At 36.1% G+C, this 16,196-nt stretch overlaps 1 protein-coding gene across 2 annotated transcripts in view; it reads left to right on the top strand.

The window, feature by feature from the left end:
* Nucleotides 1-16,196, top strand: part of LOC123563676 (ras-related protein Rab-37-like) — a 200,313-nt gene that overhangs the window by 146,315 nt on the left and 37,802 nt on the right. For both annotated transcript variants that reach the window (XM_045356615.2, XM_045356614.2), the window contains exon 6: nt 6,479-6,601. In XM_045356615.2, coding sequence (XP_045212550.1) covers nt 6,479-6,601 — 123 coding nt within the window. The remainder of the gene's footprint in view (nt 1-6,478; nt 6,602-16,196) is intronic.

The following is a 16,196-nucleotide window of genomic DNA, read 5'->3' as shown; positions in this document are numbered from 1 at the left end:
GGGGAGACATGCGCTTTTTTACAAAAGCATTTTCTAGTTAAAATCATTTATGAATCATTGGTACACGAATCATTTAGGCAAGGTAGCCAGAGGAAAATTCTATATACGAGATATTTGGTCTCACCAGCTTTACGTTTTAACAAAGGACATTCTACATCGTTTGTCAGCTAGTCTAAGACATAGTCCCCTTAGCAATTGGACCCAAACCATTGTTCAGGATACTAAAGGCATAGGCACTTCCCTGGGTCATATAACCAGTATCCTGACATTTGTATCCCATATATCTTGAAATGTACTTGACCTATACTCATAAAACATCATAGGATTGTTATATAGCATGTGACGATGTGCACCAGGTGTTCTGTTGGGATTTCACTTAGCCAGAACAGAGTTACGGACCTTGACTAAGTGAAAAATGCACATAGAGTGCTATAAAGCTGTATTGCATATACATGTATCTTAAAAAACTCCTTCATCTAAGAGTCCATGTACATTGACAGGAAGTGGGAGCACCAGTGTGCTATGGATATATGTCTAGTTCATTTTATATGTTTTCATTTGACACCAGTCTCTTGGACAGGGATAGGCATCCCAGTGGAGTTTCATGGAGAACATTCTGTTGAATTACAAATGACAGATATCATCTGTTAAGCAGACTTTAATGGCTGAAAATGTCATCTCTTCTTAGCTCCTGTGTACATTGGAACATAGAAAATGATCCAGTTTTATATTTAAAATTACAGTCACTGTTTCCATTTTTTGTACATGCGAAGTGTCAGTGTTTTTCAGTATATTTTCAATTTATTGTTAATTCTTTGCATACAACTAATTTTATAGATTGATAGTGAAAACTTTTTAAAAAGGCTGCAAAATGGACGAAATTGCTTCCAGTCTTTTCAAAATTTTCTTGGAATGATCAGTTACTGTAAAAGAGATGGTGCCCAATACATGGCGAAATTACAGTTTAATAAAACAATTACTCTTACATTTAAAGACTTCTTACCCCACATCTGTTCATGTTTTGAAGGTTATTACTTGACCAGAAACCATAGTGCACTGTCAAGTTAACTGAGATCTGTTTCATGACTCCCATTTTAGTAGGAAATTTGATTTTTCAAGCTTTTTATTGGAACGCCCGCCTCCAAGGAATAATGATGTTCAAGGTTTAAATCAATTTCTTTTTTCCATTTAACTGGGCAAAAACAGATCATACTGAATTAGGGAAACATTAGTCAATTGAGTAACGACATGAGGTATGAGGTGATTTAGGGTGAAGTTTTCAGGAGGAAATATCTAGGGGATATTGTAAGATGTTGATAGTACTGAGGCTTTCACAAATACAGAGATGATCTTATAAATTTAACTTTCAATCTTGATATACATTTATTGTGTGATGTTGATATGCGTGCAAGATTGGAGTTTTAGATCAAGACTTTTTGCATCACATTGTAGCACAATATACACTATGGTGAATTGTTGAGAATGTCTTTCATTTGTCTTTCATCGTCAAAAGGTTTAGCTCACCTCAGGACTATACAAGCTTGGAGTGAGCTATTGTGACCAATTGATGTCTGCAGTATGTTCCACATCAGGGCTCCGGAAATTTTGAGAACTCAATCGGTCCAAAACAAAAATCACGACATCGGCATTACCCCCCCGTATTACCGATATACCATATTTGTAAAACGTGATAAGAGTAAAGAAATAAGTATGTCATGCTTTAAAAATGATTTACCAGTCACAGCGAGTTACCATTCAATGAAAACAGTTATTCAGTGTTATATGTGGTCTTTACTTTGTATAAATTTCGAGGTTTTTCCGAGAAAATACTTGCAAGGATAAAATTGCTAAGGCATTGTTTTTCTTGACACCGTGTACCTAACTAGTCTAAAAGCCAACGCACGTGTCTTCGGGACCGTATACATGCCAGATACTTTGTGATGCTTCCTCATTATTTGATGGAATTTTATAAAACACAATGCGTCAAAGTGACTTACTCGACACATAGTCTCTGCCAAACATCCTCAGTATTTTTAGAATACTCTGCCATGGACCTAATGTGTACGTAATGTTAACGCTGAGATTGAATTTCCCGTGTATAGTACCAAAAGGTCACGTGGGTTGGCCATGAATAATTATAAAGTTATATGTTCTCTTCTGATGTACACAAAATTTCATTTGGAAACGTTTTTTTTTTAAAGACCGATTTGATAAACAGCGCCACTCCGGTTTTCTTTATCATTCAGGTTTGCCAGTCCATTTTTCTTTCTTTTTTTTTTTTCTTTTTTTTGTAGTCGTGTTGCAAAGACGATTTTCGGTACTTGTTTCAACTGGAGTCCCATATGAATCATGTAATCTGATTTACATAAAGTAATTTTAAAATTATTTATATCGGTTTCATGTGTGATGTCTCATTAAATGCAATAACCATTTGTTCTTTTACCCATCTTCACACATAGCCTATTGAAATAAAACAATCTGTCGGATTCTAAATAAAAGAAGTGGATCCCCGTCAAAAGCATTTGGAAACCAGTCAAAAGTTGTGTCACGTGCTAATTACGGAACAATTCATTACCAAGGTGACAATCAGACCGTTTGACACGGTTATTGATTATCTGAGGGTGCGACCAACAATTTCCTCTTGGCAGGTGATCGTGTATTGAGATTTCAGACCGAAATTTATACTTTTCTCCATTTTTACGGGACCGATTTTTTTCGTTTTTTCACTTCATGAATTGGTCCGAAAAGTCTAAAATCGGTCCAAAACCGACAAACCGGCAAATTTCCGGAGCCCTGTTCTACATCCAGTTGTTCTTATTTTTCTCTAAACAGCATCACCTCTGGAAACAACTGGTGGATGTTTATTAAAGTTGACATGGATGTTCCTTGTATAGTCTTCTGCTGTCAGAGCTGTAAATAGGAAAATCTTCAAACAACATGCCTCTTATAACTCTGGTCTGATTTTGAAGTAATTTCACAGAAATATGTCTTAGGTGACCCTCAGATAAAAATAAAACTAATCAGATTGTTAAAAAACTTGGCCATCAGAGGGCATTGCCCATTGTGTCTGTATTTACATATAGTGGGAACTTTAAAAAAATCTTTATATCAGGTATTACTTGCCCGACTTTTAAAATAACTTCACACAATATTTGATTTTAAGTTTTTTTATTCAGAATGCATAATTATGGCACTAATTTTACAAATAGTTGAAAGTTTACAAAATATAGTTTATCGCCAGTTTTAAGTCAGCTATAAAATGGGTCATATGTGTGACACACTTTTTGGGATAAACAACAAATCCTCTTAGATCTAATTAAACAAGTGTTGCAGAAGTGCCCTGATACAAACTTTCTAAAGTTTTGCAAAATATCTCTGAAAACTTTAAAAGCCAGTATTTTGTGTGGATTTATAAGGAGAGGATTTTTCAACATTTTATGTTTGGCTGTTTCATGCAGACGTAGTGGAAATGAACATAACTGAGTGTAAAATTAGCAGCTTTAAGACATTTTTTTTCACCAAACACATTACCAGCATCATCAGTTTATATTTACTCTATGAGAGCTGAAGAAATAACATTCTAATCCAATTCCAGGGGAAAATGCACTGAAAATGCACCATAACTGCAACATTTTATACTTCCATTTCTGTGTGAGGTGATACAAATCTGCCAAAAGTTGCAGTAATGTGCAATAACCCTGTAATTTAAATACAGTGTGTTCATTTCAGTGGGTTTAAAGTTTTTCAGAGTTGATTTACAAAGGGGGGGGGTCCCAGTTAGGTGTCTGCGCAAAATGTTTTTTGATTTTATTTATATTTTGTGGTAATATACCCACATGTATAAAGTTTCATTAACAAGTGTTACTGTTACCAGTTTTGACTTACTTTTATAGATATTCACATTTAAAGTGGGTGGGGTAATCTGACATGTGACCAGCCAGGAACACAATTTCTGTTATTTTTTCAAAAATGGTTCTAACTTTTTACCTGAAACTTTCATGATAAAATAACTATGCAATGGACATTCACACAAAATGTTGCATTTTAAATTGTACTGAATACTTTTTTCAGCATAGAGCCACAAAGTGGTCTAATCAAATTTACTGATTTTCAGTGGACGAACTTTACCAAAAAGCTAAAACATTTTTCATTAGTTGAGATATTAAGGTGTTATTTTCAGTAGATATTGTAAACTAAATTAACATAAAAATGACAGTATATCAGTATACTCTGATTAATATTGGAAGAGTGGTACACTCTCAAACTGGGTAAAAGTGGGTGGGGTAAATAAATATTCGAAGCAATACTACAAAAATTGTGCAGTTGTTACGGAATGGCCTCAGATTGTCTATTACTATCTTAATTGTGCCCCAATGAGTGGTTGGGGCATAAAGATTTGCTCTTGTCCGTGCGTCCGTCCGTCAATTCGTCCGTGCGTCCGTCCGAAGTTCGTGATGCGCTTAGATCAAAAAGTATTTAATATAAATTGATGAAACCTTGCAAGAGTCTTTATCATGATATGAACTTGCACACCTTCTATTTTTCGTCTGGCTCAGCCCCCTAATTTTAGAGTTACTGTCCCTGAAATAGTAAAAAAATGCACATTTTCACCTTGTGACACGCCTGGCTCAAAAAGTATTTGATATAAATTGATGAAATCTTGCATGAGTCTTTATATGATATGAACTTGCACACCTCCTATTTTTCGTCTGGCTCCGCTACCTATTTCTAGAGTCATGGCCCCTGAAATAGTAAAAATTGTACATTTTCACCTTGTGACACGCCTAGCTCAAAAAGTATTTGATATAGATTCATGAAACCTTGCATTAGTCTTAATCATGATATGAACTTGCGCATCTCCTATTTTTAATCTGGGTCAGCGCCCTATTTCTAGAGTTATGGCCCCTGAAATAGTCAAAAATGCACATTTTCACCTTGTGACATGCCTAGCTCAAAAAGAATTTGATATGAATTGATGAGTGTTTATCATGATATGAACTTGCGCATCTACTATTTTTCATCTGGGTTTGCCCCTATTTCCAGAGTTATGGCCCCCGAAATAGTAACAAAATGTACATTTGTACCTAATTTTGTGCCTTACTCAGAAGTATTCTCGGTGCCTTACTCAGAAGTATTTAAATGTAAATTGTTGAAACCTTGCTTGAGTCATTATCATAATGTGACCTTTGCACACATGGCACTTCTTGAGAATTTTAGCATTCATTACAGAGTTATGGCCCTTGAAATAGCTAAAATAGTGGATTTTTTGATTGTGATGCACATAGCTCAAAAAGTATATGGTATAGAATAATGAATCCTTTCCATAGTATTTTTTGAGGCTATACCCCATTAAGACTGCAAACATTTGAATTATTTCCACTTATTGTGACAATGTACCATGCGGGGGGAGGGGGCCACCCTGTGTCCCGCAGACACATTCTAGTTTTATTAGATACAGACTTGGTTGATGAATTTTAACAAAATTTGTTCACTTTAATAAGACTTTATACATGTGTGCCATGGAAAAATCAATGCAGAAAATTTAATGCTAATTTGAACAATAGCTTTCCTTAAAATATACTGCCTCAGGCAAAACCTTTTGTTAAATACTTTGAGCTTTCAGGGTTAATTTGGTTTGTCTACATGTCATGTTCAAGGTCCATGCTTTTCCATGACACACATGTATAAAATGGGAAATTGTTTGTTAAAATTTATCAGTCAATGCTGTATTTAATAAAATTAAGATAGTAATAGACAATCTGAGGCCATTTCTTAACAACTACACAATTTTTGTAGTGTTGCTTCGAATATTTATTTACCCCACCCACTTTTTCCCAGTTTGAGAGTGTACCACTCTTCCAATATTAATCAGAGTGTACTGATATACTGTCATTTTAATGTTTATTTAGTTTGCAATATTTGCTGTAAATAACACCTTAATATCTCAACTAATGAAAAATGTTTTAGTTTTTTGGTAAAGTTCGTCCATTGAAAATCAGTAAATTTGATTAGACCACTTTGTGGCTCTGTGATGAAAAAAGTATTCAGTACAATTTAAAATGCAACATGTTGTGCGAATGTCCATTGCATAGTTATTTTATCATGAAAGTTTCAGGTAAAAAGTTAGAACCATTTTTAAAAAAATAACAGAAATTGTGTTCCTGGCTGGTCACGTGTCAGATTACCCCACCCACTTTAAATGTGAATATCTATAAAAGTAAGTCAAAACTGGTAACAGCAACACTTGTTAATGAAACTTAATACATGTAGGTATTTTACCACAAAATATAAATAAAATCAAAAAACATTTTGCGCAGACACCTAACTGGGACCCCCCCTTTCCCTCTGGAGGTATTTTCTTCCACACTCATTACACTAAAAATCTCAGCAAAGACTTTCTTTATAATTATTAAGTCAATTTTATTTCATCCTACTGTGATTGTAGCATAACAAAAGATTTTGAATGACTTCATTACAGGCTTGGCTCACAGAAATTAATGAATATGCTCAAGAAGACGTTGTCATCATGTTGCTAGGCAACAAATCCGATATGGCCAGTGAGAGGATCATTAAAACGGAGGACGGAGAAAAATTAGCCAAGGTTTGTTATGATTAACTACTTAGTAATCATATCTTGACATCATTAAGGAAATTTGCATTGGTTGGTTTTATGTAATTACAGTATTGCAATTTCCGTTGACATTATTTGAACTTTGTCTGAAGCCTAACAAAGCATACAGCATAAATTATACATCAATTGTAGTTATGCCACACCATTGTAAATGAAGGGGGAAGCTATTGTTACCTCTGCATCCATCTGTCTGTGTACAAAATTTAGTCTAACTTGTATCTTTGTTTCGCTTTGTCATATTGTGAAATAACTCTACGCAGATGACCACCATAACAAGAGCATGTTTCTTGTGCAAAATCCAGACCACAGTCTTCAAGGTCAAGTTCATGCTTAGAGGTCAATGATTTAAGCTCATTTTCTGTCTGCTTTTAACTTACATGCATGTACTGATATTCAAATAACATGGCATAAACATTCACCATAACACAACACCATGTCTAAGGTCAAGGTCACACTTAGAGGTCAAAGGGCAAATTCAAGAATGACTGTCTGGAGCATTTCTTCTTCATGCATGGAGGGATTTTCATTTAACTTGGCACAAATGTTTACCACCATAAGACGTAGTGTCATGTGCAAGAACCAGGTCCCTAGGTCTAAGTTCAGATACAGGAATGACTTTTTCTGGAGCATTTCTTCTTCATGCATGGAGGTATTTTGATGTAACTTGGCACAAATGTTCACCCGATGAGACGGAGTGTCATGCGCAAGAACCAGGTCCCTAGGTCTATGGTCAAGGTCATACTTATAGGTCAAAGGTCAAATTTAAGAATGACTTTGTCTGGAGCATTTCTTCTTCATGCATGGAGGGATTTTAATATAACTTGGCACAAATGTTCACCTCCATTTGGCACCTGTGCTTTTAGAATTACTTCCTTAGTTTTACTTAGTTTTTAGCTCATCTGATTTTTTGAAAAAAAAAATGAGTTATTGTCATCACTTGATCGGCATCGGTGTCGGCGTTGTCTGGTTAAGTTTTATGTTTAGGTCAGCTTTTCTCCAAAACTATCAAAGATATTGCTTTGAAACATGGAACACTTGTTCACCATCAATAGCTGACCCTGTAAAGCAAGAAACATAACTCCATCCTGCTTTTTGCAAGAATTATGGCCCCTTTTGGACTTAGAAAATATGAGATTTCTTGGTTAAGTTTTATGTTTAGGTCAATTTTTCTCCTAAACTATCAAAGCTATTGCTTTGAAACTTGCAACACTTGTTCACCATCATAAACTGACCCTGTACATCAAGAAACGTAACTCCATCCTGCTTTTTTCAAGAATTATTGCCCCTTTTGGACTTAGAAAATCAGATTTCTTGGTTAAGTTTTATGTTTAGGTCAGCTTTTCTCATAAACTATCAAAGCTATTTCTTTAAAACTTGCAACACTTGTTCACCATCATAAGCTGACCATGTACAGCAAGAAACATAACTCTGTCCTGCTTTTTGCAAGAATTATGGCCCCTTTTGGACTTAGAAAATATCAGATTTATTGGTTAATTTTTTTATGTTTAGGTCAGCTTTTCTCCTGAACTATTCAAGCTATTGCTTTGAAGCTTGCAACAGTTGTTCACCATCATAAGCTGACTTTGACATCAAGAGACATAACTCCATCCTGCTTTTTGCAAGAATTATGGCCCTTTTTGGACTTAGAAAATCATGGGTAGGACAATTTTTCTATTAAACAAAAAAAATCAGATGAGCATCAGCACCTGCAAGGCGGTGCTCTTGTTATTAGTGGCCATAGGGAAAAATGGAGACCACTTTTCTGTGGTACAACATGCATGTTACATCCAATTTTTAGGTGTATTTTGACCTATCTCTACCTGGTAAGGAGTTTAATGTCAACTTATATAGACTGTTTTTAGGATTAACTTCCCTTTGTTGTTACTTTAAATAACTTATATTAAAACTTTTTTATACGCCCAAAGGAACGTATTATGTTTTGGTCCCAGTGTCCGTCTGTACGTCCGTCCATCCGTTAGCAATTTCGTGTCCGCTCTGTAACTCTTGAACCCCTTGAAGGATTTCAAAGAAACTTGACACAAATGTTCACCACACCAAAACGATGTGCAGAGCGCATGTTTTGGATGTCTCATTTCAAGGTCAAGGTCACACTTAGGGGTCAAAGGTCATATGAATGTGTTTTGTGTCCACTCTGTAACTCTTGAACTGCTTGAAGGATTCCAAAGAAACTTGGCACAAATGTTCATCACACTGAGACGACGTGCAGAGCGCTTGTTTTGGATGACTAGCTTCAAGGTCAAGGTCACACTTAGGAGTGAAAGGTCATATATGACTCATATATGACTTTGCTGTGTCCACTCTGTAACTCTTGAACTGCTTGAAGGATTTCAAAGAAACTTGGCACAAATGTTCACCACACTGAGGCGACATGCTCAGCGCATGTTTTGGATGACTCGCTTCAAGGTCAGGGTCACACTTAGGGGTTAAAGGTCATATATGACTTTGCTTTGTGTATATTGCTCTGCATTGCAGTGCTCTAGTTTTATCCCCACAAAACGAAGTTTGGGGGGTGGGGGGGTTATATAGGAGTGAGCTTGTCGGTCGGTCTGTTGGTTTTCATGGTTTCCAGACAATAACTCATGAAAGGCTTAACCGATTAAAATAATTTTTGGTACAAGGATGTAACATCAGAAAATACAGGTCAAGTTCGACTTTGGGGTCAGTAGGTCAAAGGTCAAGGTCACAGTGACTCGGAACAGTTAAACGGTTTCCGGATGATAACTTGAGAACGCTTGGATCTAGGATCATAATTTTTTTGTACACAGGTGTAACATGATAAAATACAGGTCAAGTTCGACTTTGGGATCAGTGGGTCAAAGGTCAAGGTCACAGTGATCCTGAACAGTAAAACAGTTTCTGGATGATAACTTGAGAACGCTTGGGCCTAGGATCATAAAATTTTGTACACAGGTGTAACATCATGGAATACAGGTCAAGTTTGACTACGAGGTCAGTAGGTCAAAGGTAAAGGTCACAGTGACTCTCGGAACAGTTATATGGTTTCTGGCTGATAACTTGAGAACTCTTGGGTCTAGGATCATTATTTTTTGTACACAGATGTAACATGATAAAATACAAGTCAAGTTCGACTTTGAAGTTAGTAGGTCAGAGGTCAAGGTCACAGTGACCTGGAACATTTAAAATGGTTTTCAGACAATAACTTCAGAATACTTTGGACTAGGATCACGAAACTTCATAGTGAGATTGGTCATGACCAGCAGATGACCCTTATTAATTTTGAGTTCCAGAGGTCAAAGGTCAGAGTGACCCAGAACATTTAAACCTTTTCCAGACAATAACTTGAGAATGCTTGGGCCGAGGATCATTAAACTTCATAGGGAGGTTGGTCATGACCAGCAGAAGACCTGTATTGATTTTGAGGTCAGTAGGTGAAAGGTTAAGTAAGTTTGGCTTTAAAATTGGCTTAGTTCTGTGACAAGGCTATATTGTGGGGGTATAATTCGTCACTCATGTGACAACTAGTTTTTATTTGGCAAAATACCTTTTTGTTCTCTCACAATATTTTTTTTTTAATTTCTTCCCTTTTTTGTCACTATCAATAGCCTATAAATAGCTTATTTTGAAACTTTTTTATTATTGGCAGTAGGGAAAACTGAGACCACTTTTCTGTAGTACAACATGGATGGTACATCCAATTTTTAGACGTATTTTGACATAACTTTACCTAGTAAGAATTTTTTCTTGGATGTGGACATTTTGTTTTTTTTTGGAATATCTTCTTTCTGTTGTTCCTGTCCTTTGGGCTTCAACAGTCAAGTTCTTTAAATTTTGCTCCCATCCTCTGATGTAACCCTTCAGGCTTGGCGGCGCTCTTGATAATTGGCAAAAAAATCCATACGCAAATACAGGTGCCAGTTTAAAGAAATTTGCAACGGCGTATATTGCGACATTCTGGCACTCTTGTTTAGTTAATTAGTTTTATTATCAAATTGCCGTTCCTAACAACCACATAGTGTGGGCATCTGTGTTGTTTCTAGTTTTTTTTTAACAATTTATGATATTGGTCTATTGACTTTACAGAATGTTTTAAGTGTTATCAGGTTTCCATTAATGCAATGCTTTTATTTCATATTACTCGAAATAAAATAAGAACATGTACCATTCTATGTCTTTTATTTACCTCATTGTTATACTGTTAAATATTTTAAGATCATATAACACATTATGACGAACAAATGACTTAAAATTCTTGATTTCTAAATCAATATATTCTACATCTGCTAAGGTAAATGCATCAACAGATCTGAGAAAACATTGAAAAGTTAAGTTGGCATGTTTTTGGCCGCTCTATCTTCAAGCGAGAGGAGACCAGGCGCAAGCATGAGACAACACGCGATGCGATGACCCCTAAAAACCGCAGACGGCACCCAGCACACGGACCACACCCGAAGGTATGACAGTAGACCTCAGCTAACCACGGCTCCGCACCAAAACGATGCCACGAAGCAAGTCAAGGGCTACCGCCAAACACTCAGTGCTAGAAAGCTGTTTAATATATGTCTGTGCTAAAAACAAGAACGACAATATTGGCATTATTGTCCACGAAAAACGACACGCGTTAAATATTTATGAGACAGCCCAATGCTTCAGCCAGTAAAACTAAAAAACGGACTGACTGGGCCTACCACACAAAACACCAACTGATGCACTCCAGACACATCACCTTGCAAGACGCAACGCAACATCACCAACTTTATAGTGAAGCATTACAGACAACGGACAGACAACGGAATGCAACCAGGGCCTCACCAGTACCATTGTGAAGCATTACAGACACTTCATATCGCAAGAAACAACGCGACATAGGCATCGCCAACACTACAGTGAAGCACTACTGACAACGGAATGCAACCTGAGCTCACCAGTACCAAAGTGATGCATTACAGACACTTCTTTTCGCAAAACAATCTAGGCATCGCCAGTGATGCACCACAGACGAAGTGTTTTCACTTAGCAAAAATGCAACACAACATATGCTTCACTAATACTGTAGTTATTCACTACAGAAGCTTCACTACGCAAAAGGCAGAGCAACCTAGGCATCACCAGAGTCTATAGTGGTACACTACAACCACTTCACAAGCAAGCAACGCAATGCAATGCAATCTACGATTCGCCAGTACTATAAGGACGAAAACCTAGTGACCCGAAGCAACTTCAGGTCAACCAACCTTAAATAGCAAAGTGCATCTTTTGCAATGAACAACCCATGGTGTACTGTTTAAGACAACAATGTCTTTGTGATAGGCCCCGATAAAGGCATACATAGTTTCACAATACTGTGCAGACCGTGTCCATAACTGAAAGACGACAACGCTAATTACACTGAACTGTTCCGAATAAAATTCATCACACCAAACGCATAGATATATCTCTAGTTCGGCGTCTACCGTATAAAAAGCGCCACAAAACAATGAAAAAACACCCAACCGTTTATTGTTTAGCAATCTAATTAACTCGATATCTCACCTGATCCCCTATTCAACATTATATGAGCGACAATCCTAACATTTAAGGTATAATTACAGATTCATAAAAGTTACTTATCACAGAAATAACTGTCAGTGAGCCTTATCATATACAGTGGAGTCCGCTTATTTGCATACCCAATTTGTCAAAGCAAAATATGCGAATAAACGGGCTATTCGTTTATCCGAATATACGTATATGGCTTCTGTTTCGGTATGCTTCGGCTGCTCTAGGAGCAATGGTTATTACTTTGAATCAATACGGCAACATTAATTAGAAAATGTGTCACTAATGGAGTGATTAATCATACCTGTGTATGTTTTAAACAGATAAAGCTGTAAACGACAATATTTTTTATTTACCACTGACTGGAATTTACCCGCGAATTGTACAGATATCAAAACGCCATGCTGGTAATTTTCCATTCCACGAGCACGTGCGACCTATCGTAATGCCAAACTTACAACGCGGTTACTTTTGTTCATCGACATGTATACAAAAAACGCGCGTCACGCATTCAATTTTTTATTTTATCGCTTCAAATTTTCAACACCGATTGAGAAGTAATATAGTTTGAATTCTATAACGATTTAAAAAAGGTTTTATCAGAAATGTTGGCAAAATTCTATAAAAACGGTCAAATTTTCATAAGATTACTTGCAAAATTTCAAACAGCGCGATCCTAAATACTTATTACTTTCTAAAAGTAAATAGATGATACAAAGTATGGGCATAAAATTCAGACTTTTGACCAGAAAGTACAAAAAACAGAATAGAAAAATCTTAAATAATGAAAAGGCAGCAGCAATTTAAAAATATGAAGTAAAACGATTTTTGCCCAGATTTCTGTTACGCGACCTCGTGAACGTACATAGAAAATGCGGTTAAAAACAAAACAATAATGTTGTTGCGTATTTTTAATAAGTTTTGAATGAATCTTTGTACATGTACATGTATTTTTTGACAGGACACTTTATAATAAGATATTCTTCTCAAACCATTTTGTAATTTCCTTCAGGGCAAATAGGTCACAGGGGTAAGAAATCCGCTATTATAGTTTGTCACATTTACCTGTCAGTTTATACGGGATATTGACATTCGCTTTAACAAATTAAAAAGAATCTTTTTTATTGATTGTTACAACACTAGATCTACTTCTCAGCACTTAAGAACCGAGGCGGTACGATCAAACAGTGATGTGCAACATGGCGCGAAAACATGACGTAATGCCACGAAAATCTCGGGGAAACTATACAGCTTTGATCTCCACTTCTAATGTCATGATACCAACAAACTTCTTTTAGCTCTTTGAAGGGGTGTTAATTGATGATGAAAACAAGGCCAATTACATTGTTTATCAACAGAATAATTACCAATAATCGTCAAGGATTTTTTTTTCGCTTTCAACGCGGGTGGGTGGGTGATGTTACCCGACATTCATTCCGCAAAAACATACAACAAAAGGTCTTAAATTCTCGTGCAGATCGATAAAAGTGTAACAATACGTCACCTGTACATACTTAACGTATTTAAATTACCAGTTTACCTGAGTGATTCACACGTTGACGAATTTGTCACGCACCGATTGTCACCTAGGCGACGTGAAACAACTGATCGGCTAGAGTAATTCACAGTAAATTTTCGGCATCTTTTGATCATTTTTAGCGCTGTTTGCGACCAAATTAGTGGACTTTTAGCCAAATGTTTTATGCAATTAAGCGGGACGGATTAAAAATTCAATGCAATTATGCGAAAAACTTTAAAGGTAATTATATAGGGATCGATCGGTGCTTCAAGTTCGTATGCGAATTTTCGGGATATGCGATTAACCGATATGCAATTAAGTGGAACGTACTGTATACAGAAGCTAAGATATAAATGAAAATAACTAAGCTAATGTAATACACAAGTTCATGTAATTTCTTTTCCTATATATTCTTTTTAAAGAGAATGTCTTAAACATAAATTTAATTTCCGATATCCTAAAAGAAAAGCACACAGTTCCAGTTAAAACATTCCAACGAATGCTGTTATTTATGAATACAATACATCTGAATTCCATAAATCGGGAACGATCCAAAAGTTCATTTCCAGGAAGTATCTACTGTACTTTGAAGTTCCTTCGACTTGGCTTCTATAACAGAACATTCATTCGTAACTTCTTTGAGTATGATTATAATTGGGATATCGGAGACTTCACAGTGTTGCACTACCAGCTCACTGACAACTTCAGTAAATGCCATATAAGAAATCTGTACCCTGAAAGTATAATACAAAAAGCAGCAAATCTGATACAAATTTCTCCAGAATGTCAGGTCTTTCACCAAAAACTAAGTTAACCATAAAAATTACTACATTAGCAACTATAGGGGTGTGGCGGGAGGGTAGGTTTATCTTTACCGAACGACGTGTAGAAGAACAGTGAGAAATCTGTCAGTCAGTTTATAATAACGGTCTATTCGCCCTTTCAGATGCAATGTGAAAAATCTGCACGGGCTTTTTGCTTTTATATTGAACAATTGGCTGTGTTCTCGGCTCGCTGAACATGCACATCAGTACTGTATTGATAAAACGAGAACCAGTTCAACTGAATGATAAAGGCCGATTAATCCTGATTCCTTAGCAACTAACAAGCTTATTTCTCCAGAAATAAATGAAATTATTTTAAAGAAATAATTTATATTATTTTATAATGATTGCTTTTTCACAACATGTATAAACCTGAATAATGAATATACTTTGAAGTTGCCCACTACCTTTGATGCACACTATTTTTGTGATACAACATTGCAGTATTGGTATTTAGCTTTCCTGTCTAAATGCTAGGAGTTTCTGCTAGGAAGTCAACAAACAGCTTCTGATAAATGCAGAACTTCCGTTTTTACTGTTTTTATTAATTACTGTGACAAAAATAGAATTTATAGCACTTTGCCTTGGTACAGAACACAGGTTTATCATGCATGCAATCACTGATTCAGCTGATCCCTCAGAATCAGTATTTTTACATTCTTGTGCATTATTAATGGTTACTCCCTCTAGTTTTGAACTTCTGTCACCATTGTTTTTATTTTTAATGCAGACATATAAAACAATAGCGTTAAGTTGAACATGATATGCACAAAACAGCATTCCCATTCATGCTAAAATCCGCGTAATTCACGCATAAAACGTCACTTGCAAGCAACTTTTAAAAATCCATGGGTACAATGCATGCGTAAAAAAATCTGACAGAAAATACATTGTTCGTAATTAAAGAGCCGAAATTCAAGCAACCAGACTTTATTTTTGATTCACACATGCAAATTACCGTAATTCAGACTGTTGACAATTTTCTAGATGTCAAGAGGAGTTGAATTTACGATGGCATAATTTAAGCTCCGCCTATTTCAGGTACTTGTGAGATTTTTGCAAGAACTGACAGCGAATCAAATTATTCATAAAACTAGACGCGATAGTATTCAGCCAGTCAGCATCACGGTTACATCTGACACTTTCCGATAATTTTCAGCATGTGCGAGTGCTTGCAAAAACAACGTTTTTGAACGTTTTTTTTTCAACAAGTTGTCGAATAATTAAGCCATCAGGTGGCATCTACTTCACAATGACCAGTTGCAGACTGACTTTCATCGGGCAGTTTTCTACAAATTACTTTTCATTTTTATTCGAGTCCGATACTGTTTATGCTAAATTGATGACTATGTGCAAGATATAGCAGCAACATGTTTTTATAAAAACTCTGTAGGTAATACCAGCATTGGCTAGAATTTTTGAAAACAGCATTTTTTCAGAATTATGGAATAAAGTTATACTCACTGAATGGGAAATTATGTATCTAAGAAAATGAATGGTTACATTAATAGTTTTTATCCATGAACAAGAAAGTTATAGCCATTTTTTTCAAATCACTTCACAAGCTTGCTTGCAGTAACTGTCGGGGGTTTTATGTGGCGTAAGAAATGATAAATTTGAAGGAAAAACTCTCTTCTTCACCTAGAAGTCTCCCCACTTCTCTTGGAGGAGAAGTGACTTCTCCAATATAAGCTCTAGCTGTATC

This window comes from Mercenaria mercenaria, chromosome 2 (genome assembly GCF_021730395.1).
Source record: "Mercenaria mercenaria strain notata chromosome 2, MADL_Memer_1, whole genome shotgun sequence".
Taxonomy (NCBI): Eukaryota; Metazoa; Mollusca; class Bivalvia; order Venerida; family Veneridae; genus Mercenaria; species Mercenaria mercenaria.
The sequence above is the reverse complement of the archived record's forward strand: the minus strand, read 5'-3'. Positions and strand labels throughout refer to the sequence as shown.